General features: G+C 32.7%; 1 protein-coding gene across 1 annotated transcript; it reads right to left on the bottom strand.

Annotated features, from left to right (window-relative positions):
* Positions 1-7,866: 7,866 nt before the first annotated feature.
* On the bottom strand, positions 7,867-11,324 carry LOC139840319 (putative zinc finger protein At1g68190). Its single transcript, XM_071830586.1, has 4 exons — positions 10,907-11,324; positions 10,564-10,821; positions 8,865-9,026; positions 7,867-8,342 (listed from the first exon to the last, which is right to left on the bottom strand). Exons 1-4 carry the CDS (start codon positions 11,318-11,320, stop codon positions 8,076-8,078), a joined length of 1,101 nt encoding a protein of 366 aa, XP_071686687.1. The 5' UTR covers positions 11,321-11,324; the 3' UTR covers positions 7,867-8,075.
* Between the last annotated feature and the right edge of the window lie 4,630 nt (positions 11,325-15,954).

A 15,954-nucleotide genomic window follows, 5' to 3' on the forward strand; every position in this document is an offset into this window, starting at 1 on the left:
TTAATAATTTTAATAAATGTATGTATATGTAAATATGTATATGAATATTTGTATATGTAATCATGTATAATGATGTATTTATGCATGTACGTATATATGTGTTTGTAAAATGAATGTCATATACAACATCTATAATGAATATATGTATATGTAAGTATGTTTGTAAGTATTAATGTATTAATACATTATACATTAATACATGTATAATGTATTAATGTGTGTATATATTTATGTAACTCTGTCTATAGTATATATGTGTGTAAGTATATATGTATGTATGTGTATATCGTATTTATGTTTGTATATGTAAGTATGTATGTATGTATAATGTTTGTATGCGTATATATGTATCTATGATGTATATGCGTAATGTCATATACATTACGGTTGTATAATAAATGAATGAGTGTGTATATATGTGTTTGTATAATGAATGTCATTTACAATATCTATAATGAATGTATGTATATGTAACTACGTTTGTATGTACAGTGTATGAATGTGTCTATGTATATATAGCTCGGTATACAGTATATATATGTGTAAGTATATATATATGAATGTATGTGTGTATAATGTATTTATGTTTGTATATGTAAGTATGTATGTATATATACAAGAGAATTAATATTGTATGTATGTATGTATACAAGACAATTAATATTGTATGCTTGTAGATGTATACAAGACAATTAAGTATATATGTATTTGTGGTGGCAGAATTTAAGGTTGTCCAATGAGCCTTAAGGTCATTTGATGATCCTAAAGGTCGTCCCATGAGCCTTTAGGTCGTCCGATGAGCCTAAAGGTCGTTCGATAAGCCATACGCTTACCCGGTAAGCCATACTCTCGTTCGATAAGCCATACGCTCGTCCGATAAGCCATACTCTCGTTCGATAAGCCATACTCTTGTTCGATAAGCCATACTCGCGATATGGGACTATCCTGTTGAAGGGAGTGACTCAACTACAAGACGCAAGTAATTCTTTTAACTTAGAACGTAAAATATAATAAAAGGTCCTCATTGTATATGTGTGTTACTTATAGATATTTATACCTACATAGGTAAAGTCAGTGCTTGGGAAAATTAGTACCGTCAAGAGAAGAAATGTGATACTCCGTAAAATGGCGAAGGCAATCAAGGCACAATGACGAGGACTAGAAAGTTTAATGTATTATTCCGAGGTTGTTATTTTGTTTTAAACTTTTAGTTTTCGAATTAGAAGTTTTAAACTTGTAATTTTAACATGCAAAACTATATATTATATTTAATGATATATAACGTTATTTATTTGGTTGTTGATATTGACGATGTTGATGTTATTAATATTGTATTGTTGATAATCTGGAAATCATGAAACTGGGAAAACGACCCGACAAACTGGGATATAAGCTGCAAATACAGCAGCTTTCTGATTTATTTACAGCTTACCTATTGTGAGGACACGTCCTGACAATAGGAATATTGCGAGGACACGATTTCCATTTGAAAAAACAAATTAATTAACCTATTGTGAGGACATGTTCCCACAAATTTTTTTTTGTATTAATGTAATTATGTTTGTATATGTAAGTATGTATGTATTTATGTTTGTATTTATGTATTTTTGTAGATGACAGTTTTTTTAATTATTTATCTATCGTGAGGACATTGTCCTCACAATAGGTATTTAACGTTTCATTTTCATTTTTCTTTTAAAAATGTTATAGCGTGAACATAGTCGTCACAATTGACCTATTGCGTCGGGCCTATAGCGAGGACTCTATTGTGAGGACAAGTTCTCACAATAAACCTATTGTGAGGACTTTTGCACCTATTGTGAGGACTTTTGTCCTCCCTAAAGGGTCATATTCTTGTAGTGTCAGTCCACACCATCATCTGCTTACCCGTGTTCCTTGCATGATAAGGGTCGTCTTGGTGATCAACCTGTTACCTTTCTCGTTGACTCGGGTCACTAATACAAACCACCAAAGTTTGTGGTCCTTCAAACCGAGTCTAAACCACCGTGGATGACTTTTCAAATGCTACTATGTGCTTTTGATGCTGCTCACTGTCGTGCCATCGGAAAATCACTTTTTCAGTCTACTAATGGACGACCTCCTCCGAAACCACCATGGAATATTTCTCCAACCTTGAGGACAAGGTTGATTTTTAACGGGTGGGTATTGATACGAGCAAGGATAAGTGGCTCATGGATCGATCTATATTGGTTTAATGGGTCAAATGGTAGCAGTTGAAGAGTAATTGTGGTTGTACGTGTGTGTTTTCATGCATGTTCCATTATGTTAGGATATTAGAAGTGTAGTCAGTTTATTTAGTTGTAGTTTATTTAAATTACTAGCATGTTTCCATTATTCCCTTAAGAGTAGGTAAGTGGGTTACTTTAGTGCAAATTTCCATTTCATAGTAGTAACCGTTTGTTTGCTATTTAAATTCTGTAATTTGCATAGAGGAAGATATGAATGAAAAAGTGGTTTTGAACCAAAGTCTCTTCTTACTCTATATTTCTTGGGAGATTAGCCATCTCGAATCGGCTTCTATCTTAGGAGTTCGCGGTCGACTCGAAGAGACCGTATCATTCTTCGACTTTTGCAAAGTAGAGAAAGGAATTTTGTTATGTACTGATGTAACTGCTCCGTGGTCTTGATACCCCTGCTGTGGTATGTCTTTTTCTTGGATCAAAACGTGTAAGTTGGCAGGGACACGCTAACCCTACACAGAGGTTGCAAGATTTATGGGTTGTCTAGTGGGGTTAAAATGGGTATCTTTTGGGTAATTACTGCTATATAATAATTTTTAATTATTATTTCCTTAATTATGTTCGGTATTCAAAATCAACTGACTTTACCAATGTCTACACTACACTATATATATCAAACACTACACAACATTGAATATGATACATATATGATTTATCATCTAAAAATTGTTATATACATACATATTAAAAATATGAATTTTTATAGTAAAAAAGGCTCACTTTTTTAGTTCTACATACGTGGATGGTAATTTTTCCAAATGTAGATTTACAATTGTTCAAATTAGACATCTGGATATATACAGCTGAAAATTCCAGTATATTCTTAGGTTATAGTAGTAGTTACATGAAACTGGATGTCAACAGGGTTACACTATTCAAAGCGTTTTAATAAGGGTGACAACTTTGATTCATTTACTTATGAACTGGTTAATTATGACCCAAGTAAATTTTGATAGTCAATTTTAACAGACATGATAGACACTTTGTGGGTGGTTCTCTTAAAATTGGCTCTGAAGGTTTAGGTGTTTACCTGTGGTGTCAAAGCTTTAAGCGGTTTGCTTCTCTATTTTTGGTAAGTAGCAAGTACATACTAAATTATAATTTATGCCTTGCATGAAATCATATATTCATATATACAAATGTTTTTTTGACTTTCTTCTGCTTATATTGACGTTAGTTCATTATAATTGCCATTAGTTTTAACATCTGAAGTGTAGTAGTATCGAACCAATGAGGGTGCTTTGGTTCATGGTCAGGTTGGAACTGAAACGGATTAGATATTTGATTGGTTTATATAGCGATTCGAATGCCAAATTAAAGCATTGCGTTATTTAGAAGATCTAGCTTTCTTGACAACTCATTCCTCTACCTATTGGTTTGGAATCATCATGCTCCAAGCTCACCATTATTTAAGTCATATATATGCCAATAAGCTTACTTGCTAACTTATTGCTCATTGTAGGAACTGCATTTTACTATGATCAAACAAGTATTTTTAACGTGTCATTTTCCTCGTCATTTTTATAGTAACTACTTATATTTTAGTTATGATCACAAAAGATAATCTCATTGTTTTAGAGGTATGGATAAGATTTAGGGATGGTGACTGTTAAACCGCTAAAAGGAGTGAAGGTGGAAGTTACTGATTTGAATTGGAAAATCACTTTATTCTTGCTCTACTATCTCCTAGCCTCAAATGTCTCTTACTTTTATTTAAACAAGATTATTCCTTTTTTTTTTTTAACACATTTGAACTGTTTGATTGTTTATTTGTGTTATCATGATTGAAGATTGTCATTACCTATTTAGGGTTTACGGTTTATGGTTTACAGTTTAGGAATTAGGGTTTAAGATTAGAATTTTAGAATTTAGGGTTTAGAGTTTATGGTTTAAGGTTTAGTGTATAGGGTTTACGATTTAGTGTATAGGGTTTAGGGTTAAGGGTTTAGGGTTTAGAGTTTAGGCTTTAGAGTTCAGGGTATAGTTTTTAGAATTTATGGCATGGAGTTTACGGTTTAGGGTATTATGGTTTATGGTTTAGGGTTTAGTGTTTAGGGTTTAGATATAGGGTTTAGGGTTTAGTTTTTAGAGTTTAGGGTTTAGATTTTAGAATTTATGGTTTAGGTTCAGGGTATAGGATTTAGGATTTAGGCTTTAGTGTGTAGGGTTAAGGGTTGGTGGTTTATGGTTTAGGGTTGATTTAGGGTTTAGATATAAAGTTTAGGGTTTAGAGTTTAGTGTATAGGGTTTATGGCTTAGACTTTAAGGTTTAAGGTCTAGATTTTAGAATTTATTGTTTAGGGTTTAGGGTATAGGTTTTAGGGCTTAGGGTTTAGTTTTTACAATTTATGGTTTAAAGTATATATATATATATATATATATATATATATATATATATATATATATATATATATATATATATATATATAGGGTTTAGGATTTAGAGTTTAAGATTTGGGATTTAGGGTTTAGTGTATAGGGTTTATGGTATATGGTTTAGGGTTTAGGGTTTAGGGTTTAGATTTTAGAATTTAAGGTTTAGGGTTTAGAGTTTAGGGTTTGGGGTTTAGGGTTTAGTGTATAGGGTTTATGTTATATGGTTTAGGGTTTAAAGTTTAGGGATTAGATTTTGGAATGTAAGGTTTAGGGTACAGGTTTTAGGGTTTAGAGTTTAGGTTAGGGTTTAGGGTTTAGTGTGTAGGGTAAAGGGTTGGTGGTTTAGGTTTAGGGTTGGTTTAGGGTTTAGTGTTTAGATATATGGTTTAGGGTTTAGAGTTTAGTGTATAGGGTTTAGGGTTAACATCAAGAAAGTAAGAAGATTTATTTATTTTAAATCACTTCTTTGTTTTTTTTTTTTTTTTTCATATTTTCATTGATATATTTTAAAACTATTAAAATGTGTAGCCAATAAAAAAACTTTACTTTAATGTTCGTCATAGTCTTATTAATAATGAACGGTTGAAATGGGATATAAGAATAATATTAATCGGATATAAGACTATGAACTGGTAAAAAAAATCATATTTAATGGCTTAAATAAAGTTTAAACTTTTGTTTTACATAAGCATTCACTCCTATCAACTTATTTCAATTGCTTGATATTTTAGAATGCAAATGGAAACCATACTCAAAACACTGCTTAGTTATGGCCACATTTAATATTTATGATCTTATAGTTGTTTTGTCCAAGTCCAATTCGTAGCCCAATAAATATAGAGTATTTCAAAACAATGCTTAGTTGGCCACATTCAATATTTATGATCTAATAGTTGTTTTGTCCAAGCCCAATTCGTAGTCCAATGAATATAGCATATTTAGTGGATAGTTTTGATCCGACCCAAATTAAACTGGAAACGACAAAGGCAGTATATATTTTATATTCACAAGCAAAAGATCTCCACCTGCTACCATTAATTTATTTACAAAATCCTCTCAACTACCTTCCATTCCACCATAACGAAATCAGGTTTGTCTGTTTTCTTGATCTCCACTTAGGTTAGTTTACAATTTTCGACACACTTTACAATTTTCAAAGCAAAATAACAAATACAATATAATATGGTATTAATAAATGATTTCTCCCTTCAAAAATCCCGCGAAATCGCAAAAACATAAAATTTAAATCCCCTATAAAATATTTGGTTTAATGTTCATCAAAGACTTAATAATAGTTCGTTAGTACATTTTGAAACTTTAAAAATTTCAACCCCTAAAAAACATTTCGTTTAATGTTCATTTAGACATATTAATAGTTTTTTAATTTATATATTTAATTTTATAGCATAAATGATTAAACCCTTCAAAAATCCCGCGAAATCTCGGGTCTTTAACTAGTATGTATATAAAATCCTATACATATATTAATTTTTATAATATTTGGCATATAATTTTTATAATATTTGGCATATAATAATGTAACAACATTACGCTTAGTCAATTGAATATTAAATCTAATTAATTAACTTTGTAGATTCATAACGAGAGGTCAGGAGTTCGACTCTCGTGGAGTGCAGCATTGCACACAATGTTGTCCATTTACCCTTGAATTCCACCAAGGGTGCCTTTCGCACATCGCGTTGCGGATTGGGCCGGGTTTCCTCCTGGGCAGCAGTTGGGGGCGAGTTATGCAACTGCAGGGAGATGAACACGTGGGTGGTTAAGTCCCCCTGGGTGATCCCGTACTGCAGTTAAACAAAAACTGAAAAGAAAGATTTTATTTAAAAATATAATAAAACTGTTGTTGTTTTTAACGGTGTTGTCGCTGTTGTTGTTGTCGCTGTTGCCGCCGTCGTTGCTGATGCCGCTGCCATGCTGTTGCTGCTGTAGGTGTTGTTATTGTTGTTGTTCTTCTTCTTGTTGTGGTGGTGGTGGTGGTGGTGTCTTGAGGCATACTCCATCCGTCTCATATTAATAGTCCACAGACAAAAAACATAAAGTTTAAGAACATGTCATAAAAAACATAAAGTTTAAGAAAATGTAATAAAAATACCGTACTTTCTGTTTATTTTCCAATTTTACCCTTAATTTTTCTTTCTCTTTTAATTTTATCCACATACATTAAGGGTATAATAGAACTTTACCTCATTATTTTTATTTATATATGGAAGTAAACTATTAATTTGAAACAACCCAATATAAAATACTGAATTATTAAAATGGGACGGAGAAAGTACTAAAGAAAGCAAAACAAGAGAGTAAGCTAGCTTTTATTGCCACAATCTTTTTATATTGTGTACATGTGTGTTCTAAGAATGCTAATTGAAACATATACTAACAAACTATTGAAATGACCTGTGGAACCATGAGTTTGTTTAAATGAAGCAGTTTAATGATATGTTTTAGGTATTAAGTGAACGTAAATGCTAAAGTCATTTAGTTTAATGACCCGTGAAACCACATAGTCCGACTAAGAAACTCGTCAGCTGATATTTCTTCAAACACATAAAATGCATATTAAACAATCCACATTCAATCATAAAAGATAATATTGGTTGTCATTTTATTTTAAAAGTATAATTAAAATATAAATTTAAAATTGATTTTTCATTCTCCTAGCTTTTATACCTTCTCGTACTCAATAAAAACAAAATAAATTAAAATTATTTAATTTTAATAATTAAAATAATTATTAATAAGATTTAATAATAATGATAATAATTGATTAATAAGATTTAATTTTATTTTAAAAATATTAGATTAATAACATCAACCACCTTGTTTAGATTTTTTTTTTCTTTTTATTTTTGATTTTTTCTTAACAAATGAATTAATCTAATAATGACATCATCATTATAGCATTTTAATAGAAACTATAGATATTGGATTTTTATGTTATGATGAAAGTACGACAATATTCAAATATTGAATAACCTAATTTATGTTTTAGATACGCTTGATCAGCATAACCTAATTTATAAAGGTCAATACCGATCGTGTATGTATATGATTTTAAGTTGAGTAATTTAGAACCCCGCCAAAGGTGAGATTGTGTATTGTCATTGTTTTTAAGTAATTTAGGATCGTAACTCAATTCGTGGTAGGACGTCTTAAAACCTTGTAAACAATATGATAGGCAATAGACATTAATTCGGGAACCGAGATTATAAGTGATTCGTCTTTGTCATATAATATAATTAGACCATGTTCTTGGTGTACCTTAAGATCAACCTACAACAAACAATATAACAACCTTGAGGGGCAATATGGTGATTGGAGGCTTGAGAATTTATAATGAAGACTTAAGTTTAATTTTCACCGGTTGTAACTTTGTGACATTTATCTTTAAAAATACAATATAACGTAGAAACTTGAGTATTAGATTCTTGTCACTGATTCATAGTTCTCAAACTTCCAACTTTGAGATTTTGTTCTTTTTCTTGTGTTTGATCGAGCCTTTCTGTAACCGAACTGGCATGGTTTTGTATCCTTTGAAATATGCTCATTTGATCCACACGAGAGTGAAATGATTGCATCGTGATTGCATATTGTACCAATGCTTTCATCAATGATTTGTGAAGTATAACGTGCTTTCTTTGGAGATGATTGAGAGTTATTTGTTAGACGATTAGTTATAGACGTATCCTGTCACAACCAGAATGCAAAAAAAAAAAAAAAAATATAATAATATTCTTATATATTAAAAGTCATAATTATGCCCTATATTTCTCATCTATAATATGAATTATATAACTAGTTAATAATTAATTATAATTATTAGTTATTTTACGAAGTCGTAAATTATGAACCAGTTATTTAAAGCAGATAAGAAATTAAGAATGCATTAAATTGTTATCAATTGACAAATGTAAGGTGATTTGTATACATCATTTTGAGTCATACATAACACAATATGCTTATTAGGTTTTATTGTTCACAATTTTTTATAAAGTCAAACACCCACCCTCTACACAAATTTTTTAAACAAATATATACAAAAGTTCATGTCAGGACTTGAACCTATGACCTCAAAGTCAAAGGGCATCCCGATAACGCAAAGACATTGGCCCTTTGTTTTGTAGTTCACAATTCTAGTGCATGACTAAAAAATGATGTTGACTCCAACATGTGCTATTTATGAAAAAGAGTTGTAACTTGAAATGTTACCTTCATGGCTATTACTGGATCAACTCTAGTAGACTCATGGTCGATTCGAAACAGTTCTTCGAAATTTTTGAAAGTGAGATCGATATCAGGCATGTTTAAATCATCCAAGCAAGACGGTTCTTGTTCACATACACCAAGATCTTGCATATTTTGAGACCAATGCTGCAACAAGTTTCTAACACATTAGCTATATGACGAAACAAATATGATGATCATTATTAAAAGAACCTCAGATTAAGCAGGTAAACTAACGGAGTACAAATTAAGTTATTACATTACAATATTATAAACAAATAATATTTAATAATAATAATATAGAAAAATATCAGAAAGCATTTTGGATTTCCTATTAGCCCAAAAACATAGTAGCTTGTTACTTGAGCTACTATATTACTCTATATCTTTTCTTTTCTTGTCGGCCCAAAATAGAAAAGTAAAAAACATTTTAACGATCTTAATTGGGTACATCTTGATTATGATCCAAGTTGTATTGTTGTATGTAATGTAATTGCTTGAGTTTGTTATGTTTTAATGGTGTTAGGACTAGTCTCAACATGTAAGATTGTAAGATCTATGTCTGCTGAGGTCTATAACAACTGTAACCCAATTTGATTTTCGATTTTTTTAAAATGTAATTGCTTGAGTTTGTTATGTTTTAATGGTGTTAGCCTATTCTAAACAAGTAGATCGTAAGATCTATGTCTGCTGAGGTACTGTCAATATCGTCGCGAATTGGGTTTTCTCCTAACGTGTGTGTGAATGGTGTTGATACCTATTTCCGTCTAACGGCTGACAAGTATCAGTACAAAGCTAGAACTACTTAGTGTGATGAGGTAGATTGCTGATTGATGTTTTCCCTCGGGACGGATCCCTGCAGACCCGGTTCACGGCTAGAATGCCGTGGGGTGGCTTTATCAATCTCGTGGAGCCAAAGTGTGAGTTGGTCCGTCTAGCGCTCTGCGGTTAAGTGCATATGTTATAGAGTGAGAAAGTACTATGTGAGAGATAAAGTGTGTTCTCTGCCACAAGTCCAGTTGGTTAAAGTGATGGCCTAGGTGGCCTATTTATATGCATGAATGCTCCGTGATATTCAGAGACACGTGTCATGCTGCTATTGATTAATTTACGCAAAATTTACGTAACCGACTTTATGCTAAATAGTGAAATGACATGTGTGCTTCTCACGTGCTTACTTAAGGCCTTAGCATAAAAAGCTGCCTTCAGGACTTACGCAAAACGCTGGACGGCCTGATATGTAATTTATATATTGTTCTTGACGGACCACCCTAAATGGGTAAATATTAAAAATGCTTTTAACACCATTTTTATATGTTCGGAACGTTTCTTCCGCATAGAAATGATGTTTCATGCGTGTAAACTATAGGATACACCATTAGGTGGCATATGATCGCGAGCGTGGTTGAGTCCCTCTAAGTGATGCCGATATCTTCGTTAGAAAAAAAGAATATAATTTACTAGTAATAGTTAACACCATGACTTATAGTTAGCGGTATTCAAGGAGCCTTTTAACCAAAGAGGTTGACGGTTCAAGCCTCCATCGTGGGCATATTCGTGGATAAATTTATGTAAAGTGTGAGAGTCGTCGTTCTAAAAAAAAGTTAAGATCAAACGGTTCACTTTAATGAACAATTCAGATATATAAAATGACTAAAACGAGCATGTATATTAACGGTGAAACCTGGTTGCTTAGAATCGGACTTTTGCATTGCCAATACGTGTCACCTTGGAGGTCGGTTTCAGATTCTAAGTGATCCATTTTTGAGAATGACGACGAACATGATTCTAGACACATGTCATAGTGATCAAGATAGAGAGAAAATTGATCATCTACATTATCCACTTTTTGTTCTTGGCAACGAATTATAGATGAGCTACGATCAACATCACATGTTTGGATCTTTAACAAATCAACAAGTTGTTGAACAACATTAACTTCCTGTTACGAACATAGACAATACCTCATGAAATGTAAAAATTACAAAAATACCCTTTTATATGAACAATAATTATGGAGCATATACCTTAATATCGGTGAAACATGGGGTTGTTGAGGGACTTGAAGCTGAATCAACTTTATGGTTAAGACAGATACTACCATCAACAAACTTATTTAAGTCAATTCCCCATAATACCCCTAAATCGCAGGCTGTCGGGCAGCCCATGTAACTATTTACAAATCTTTTTCTACGTTGAGAAGAAACATTATGTTGATTAAGGTTACAAGCGCGACACATAAACTTGTGATGATCATAACAATGGATATAAATCGGACGTCGTCTGCAAATGTCACAAATGAGGGTTCTATAATGGCGATTCGAGAGAGGATTGGCTGAGTGAACCTTATTATCACATGAAAGACAGAGATAGGCTGCGTCTGCTTTACAGAAAACAACTGATCTTAAATTCACACAGAATTCACAATATCTATCCATCATAAATCACCTGAAACAAATATACACCTTGAGTTGATTTTGGTCAAATATATTTGTCTTTTAATTATGAAATAAAATCAAATCTTATAATGGAGCCACTATAAAGGGTAAAAGGGTGTGTGAGGATCAAAAAACAGTGTGTGAGAATCATCCCCCATACTATAAAGGAGCCACTTTGTTGTAACTCAGGATTTGAAAAATGATATATGGTCTTAATTTAATATGCTTATTAAGTTATTATAAAAAATGGACTACTTAATTCATTGGTTGATACATATTTGAATTTTATCTGTTCGTATTTTAGATACTGAATTTGCTATGAGTCAGTGGAAACTTAACAGATAGAAATTTAAATTTCACAAAAAACCTCTATAAATAGAAATATATGAATTCAACTTATATAACATAGTGGAACCAAGATTTAAATAAATTAAACCTGCTGAACTTATACCTCAATATAAGTGATAAATATTGCTGCTTGAGAAAATATTGGGAGTGAGATAACGCTCCATATGGTTATGATCATCGTACACCATTCGCTTACTTATGCAAAGTGAAACTGATGGAAAGATTGTTATCTATCCATCTATCCAAGTTTACTTCATTTTCCAGAGTTTAAATCTTTTATTTAAGAGCATTGTATAAGCTTTATAGGGTAGTGTACAAGTAAATATATACTTGTGTTTTGGATAAAAGTAAATAAGCTCTGCGAAAAAGGAAAGACCCTATCCTGGAAAGGCTTTTTTGGTCTGACGTGTCAAACCTTTTATGACGTGCTCTTTGACATGTAAGACCATTTGTGGGTCCCTTAGTGTTATCCAGTGCACGTGTCTGGTCCCTGTTTAAGGCGAATGGGAGTTTGCCATGTGAGATCGGCATTTTGGCTGGGCCCATATTGGATGAGTTTTTTTTTTTTTCTTATCTATCACGATATATATATATATATATATATATATATATATATATATATATATATATATATATATATATATATATATATATATATATATATATATTCTCTCTTTAGACCACTCTCAACGGGCTCCACCCTTACACCTTCATGAGGCCCGCCCTCGAGAGCGCCGATGGCATTTCCCCCGCCCTCGGCCGCCCTCGTTTCTCTTTCATCCATCCGTCCTGCAACATGTCATGGGTATAATATTGTGAGGGCGTACATTTGAATGCATTTAGCCGTTACCCACTTCCAACGGCTTATTTTTTTTTTTCTTTTTCTCCTATATAAATACAATCCATTCTTCCATATCTCAACACCATAAAAATTATATCAAATTACTCCAAAATCAAACAATTTCACTACAATAAAAATCACTCAAAATGTCACCCACTCTCGTCCCAATTTATGTTTACTACAAGGGTGAGTTTTCGGATGATTGGAAATGGTATACACTTGGCGAAAGAAAATCGTTCGAAAACGTTGACGTTAGTGAAATGGATATTCCGAAGTTGTTGGAGTTTGTCAAAGAAAAGTGGAGTACCGGTTCACGGACTTGGTATATTACAATGACGCTGAGAAACTATACAGGTTTCTTGATACGGATGAAGACTGGGATGAAGTTAAAAATAGAGCAATTACGAGAAATGAACCCATAAACGTGTATCTTCTTTTCATTGATTACGATTATCGTCCGCCAAGAGAGAGTAGCGATGAAGAAGGATGGGTTAGCGATGACACGATTAATAAAAATTATTGATTTCATTATTATTATGTGTTTATTAAGTTTATGTTTCGTTTTCGCTTAATTGTGTAATTTTATTAAAAAAAAGTGTAATCGTATTTATGTTTATCAATAAAAGTGTTGTTTAAAAAAATTGTATTAATAATAATAATAATAAATAATAATAATAAAGACATTAATAATAATAATAATAATAATAATAATTAATAATAATAATAATAATAATAATAATAATAATAATAATAATAATAATAATAATAATAATAATAATAAAATGTGAGTCATGTGATGAGGAGGAAGAATGTCATGGTTGGTAGTGGTGTATGATGGGGAGGAAGTGAAAAATTAATGGAGAGAGAAAGGTGATGTGGCGGTGTGTCCTGAGGAGGAAACACGTCATGGTTGGGAGTGATCTTATAAAAGTACTTCATCTTTTTACACTTTGACTGTGACAAAAATTGCAAGTTAAAATGATCTCCGTTAGTCCTCTACACTCTAGTATCATATATTAAACTAACTTGGGCTATATATAAATACAATTGAGAAATGGGCTACATAAGGCCTAGTTGAAAACACAAAGACTTTACAACTTATACTAAACCTACTGCATCATCGCGTCGTTTTTTCTTTTCCTATGGTGTTTTCATGATGTTATCATTTTCGATTTTCAAAATATCAAGAAACAAGATATATTTAATTGTATTAGATTATCTTTTTTTTCTTGACTAAAAGCTAGACATAGTTATGTTTCAAACTGTAACACTTAACTTGGCCAACATTATTTGTAACTTTTCTATAGCTCCTTGCTTTTTTGGTACAGTTCCCGTTAAAAATATGAACTTCGGATACCGTTGATTACACAAGTATTATTCGATCCATAAGAAATTTAATTACCGAAAAGTGACAATTGTTGGGATATGATGGAAAACAAGTCATGCAATGCAAGAACACTTGAAAAATAACTCAAACAATCATCCATTTCAACCTAAATACAAACTTTTACTTAAAGAATACATAACCACTGATCATTAAAAAACACATGAAGGATTTTTTCATATTATTATTAATTATAATTTTTTTTATTTTTTTGCTCTTTAAACAAAAAAATTATCAAATATCATAAGAATCTGTAGATGGATCACGAGAGACGATCATTCGTTTGTAAACCTCAACAACAAGATTTCCGTCCACTATCTCTCGAGTACCCGTCCTACTCGAAGCCATTGGAAAAGCTCTGAGCCTTGAAGAGTTTATTTTCTCATTTTCGCAATCCAAACCTGGAACCCCAGAAGCTTCATGTTTAGTGGTCCCACCACCATTTCCGAGCGTCACTGTCTCCATCTTCTTCCTGTTTGTGCTGTTCTTTTGTTGGTTGCTTCTCAAGTATCTCTTTAGTTTCTCAAATTTTGAGCTGGTATTAATTAGCATTGATCCCATTTGTGTTTGTATGTTTGTAAATGAAAGAGAATAGGAGAGGTGTTATAAGCCTGATGTCAACGAATGTGAACTCCATAGAGACTTTAGCAATATAAATTGTTGACTAAATGTGCTCATGATTTTTTTTTAACAACGATTGAGATCACCGAGGGGGACTAAACCACCCGTTGCAATCATTTCCCATTCCGAATATGCCGATGTAGCGATAATAACTTCGCCCCCATTACTGCCCGAGAGGACACCTTGAAACCGATCCAAGGGCACGGCCAAGTAAAACCCCTCTCCCCTTTATCACCAAACGATATGAAAAAAATGTCATGGGTGGATACTTCATGACAGAGATGAAATTGTGTTTTCTAAAACATGTGATATAAAGTGATATTTTTTGGTGGTTCTAAAGACTAAATAAAGGTCTTAAAAATCATGCTCAAAGTACAACTCCATGTGCTGTTAAGAATAAGTGAATTTTTTTTTTCTTTTTGCGAAAAACATATTATTATAAATAAATAAAAAGAAGATCCAATGATCTAGGCGTTACATGAAGTATTACAAATACAGATACTGAATCTATTTGAAAGTAAATCTAATGTTCAACATGAACTTGATTGAAATAAACTATAACATTGATTGATAAACACCAAGGTCGAAGAACCCCAAAACAACCTCTGGCCGATACCGAGAAGCTACTGCTTCCTTGAGAAGTAACCCCCACCTAGACCACCGAATCCTAAAAAAGTCCTCACCTGAACCGAAGTCTGCAGCAGCGTACCTCAATCCACAAGCCCCCACAACCAACCGTATCTTCCCCAGGCCCGTTAAACCGTATCTTCCCCAGGCCCGTTAATCTGTAACACATCACTCGTCGGGTAACCCAACAACACCCGCCTCGAGACCGCATCAATCAGAGAACCAGAACAAAACCCCCGTTAGCAGCACATCCGAGCAAACCCCCAAATAGCAGTCAACCCAGAAACCCTAACATGTCGAGCCCCTACACTTCGGAAGGTCGGGAGACAACCGAGAACAATACTCCAAAAAACCAATCTTTTGGCGCTTAACAACCCTAGAGTCGCTATGGCGGCAACAATACCGGACCGTTCCGAACCGAATCCGGCGACGTGAAAGATGGAGCGAGAGGGCAGGAACAAATAAGTGAAATTTGTTGTCAATGTAAATCATACTATTAATAATATTAATACGATTGGTAAAAGCTTGTTGTTACTCATTGTTGTATTTTCATGTTGAATAAGTTATTCAATTAAGATAACTTATCAATAACTTTATGTAAACAGAATACATTTCGAACAAGATTAGCACAGTTTAACAAAAAGTTATGTTAGGAATAAAGCACGTGAGCCCTAACAAGACATGATAACCCTAGATTATCAAACTCACTTACAATAAACGAAAATAATTAATGTATATGAAGAAACTAGCAAAAAACTATAAAGACAAGAGAATTTAACGAGGTTATATGTAATCACGAATGATTACTTTAATCCT

The sequence above is a fragment of the Rutidosis leptorrhynchoides genome, chromosome 4 (assembly GCF_046630445.1).
Source record: "Rutidosis leptorrhynchoides isolate AG116_Rl617_1_P2 chromosome 4, CSIRO_AGI_Rlap_v1, whole genome shotgun sequence".
NCBI lineage: Eukaryota > Viridiplantae > Streptophyta > Magnoliopsida > Asterales > Asteraceae > Rutidosis > Rutidosis leptorrhynchoides.

Bases quoted from the DNA above. Each gene is read 5' to 3' on its own strand.
- LOC139840319 (XM_071830586.1), bottom strand. From the start codon at position 11,320: ATGATGGATAGATATTGTGAATTCTGTGTGAATTTAAGATCAGTTGTT. The intron at 10,822-10,906 runs GTATATGCTCCA...TGTTCGTAACAG, and splicing joins CATGTTTCACCGATATTAAG to GAAGTTAATGTTGTTCAACA. The intron at 8,343-8,864 runs GTAACATTTCAA...TGGTTGTGACAG, and splicing joins ATCCAGTAATAGCCATGAAG to GATACGTCTATAACTAATCG.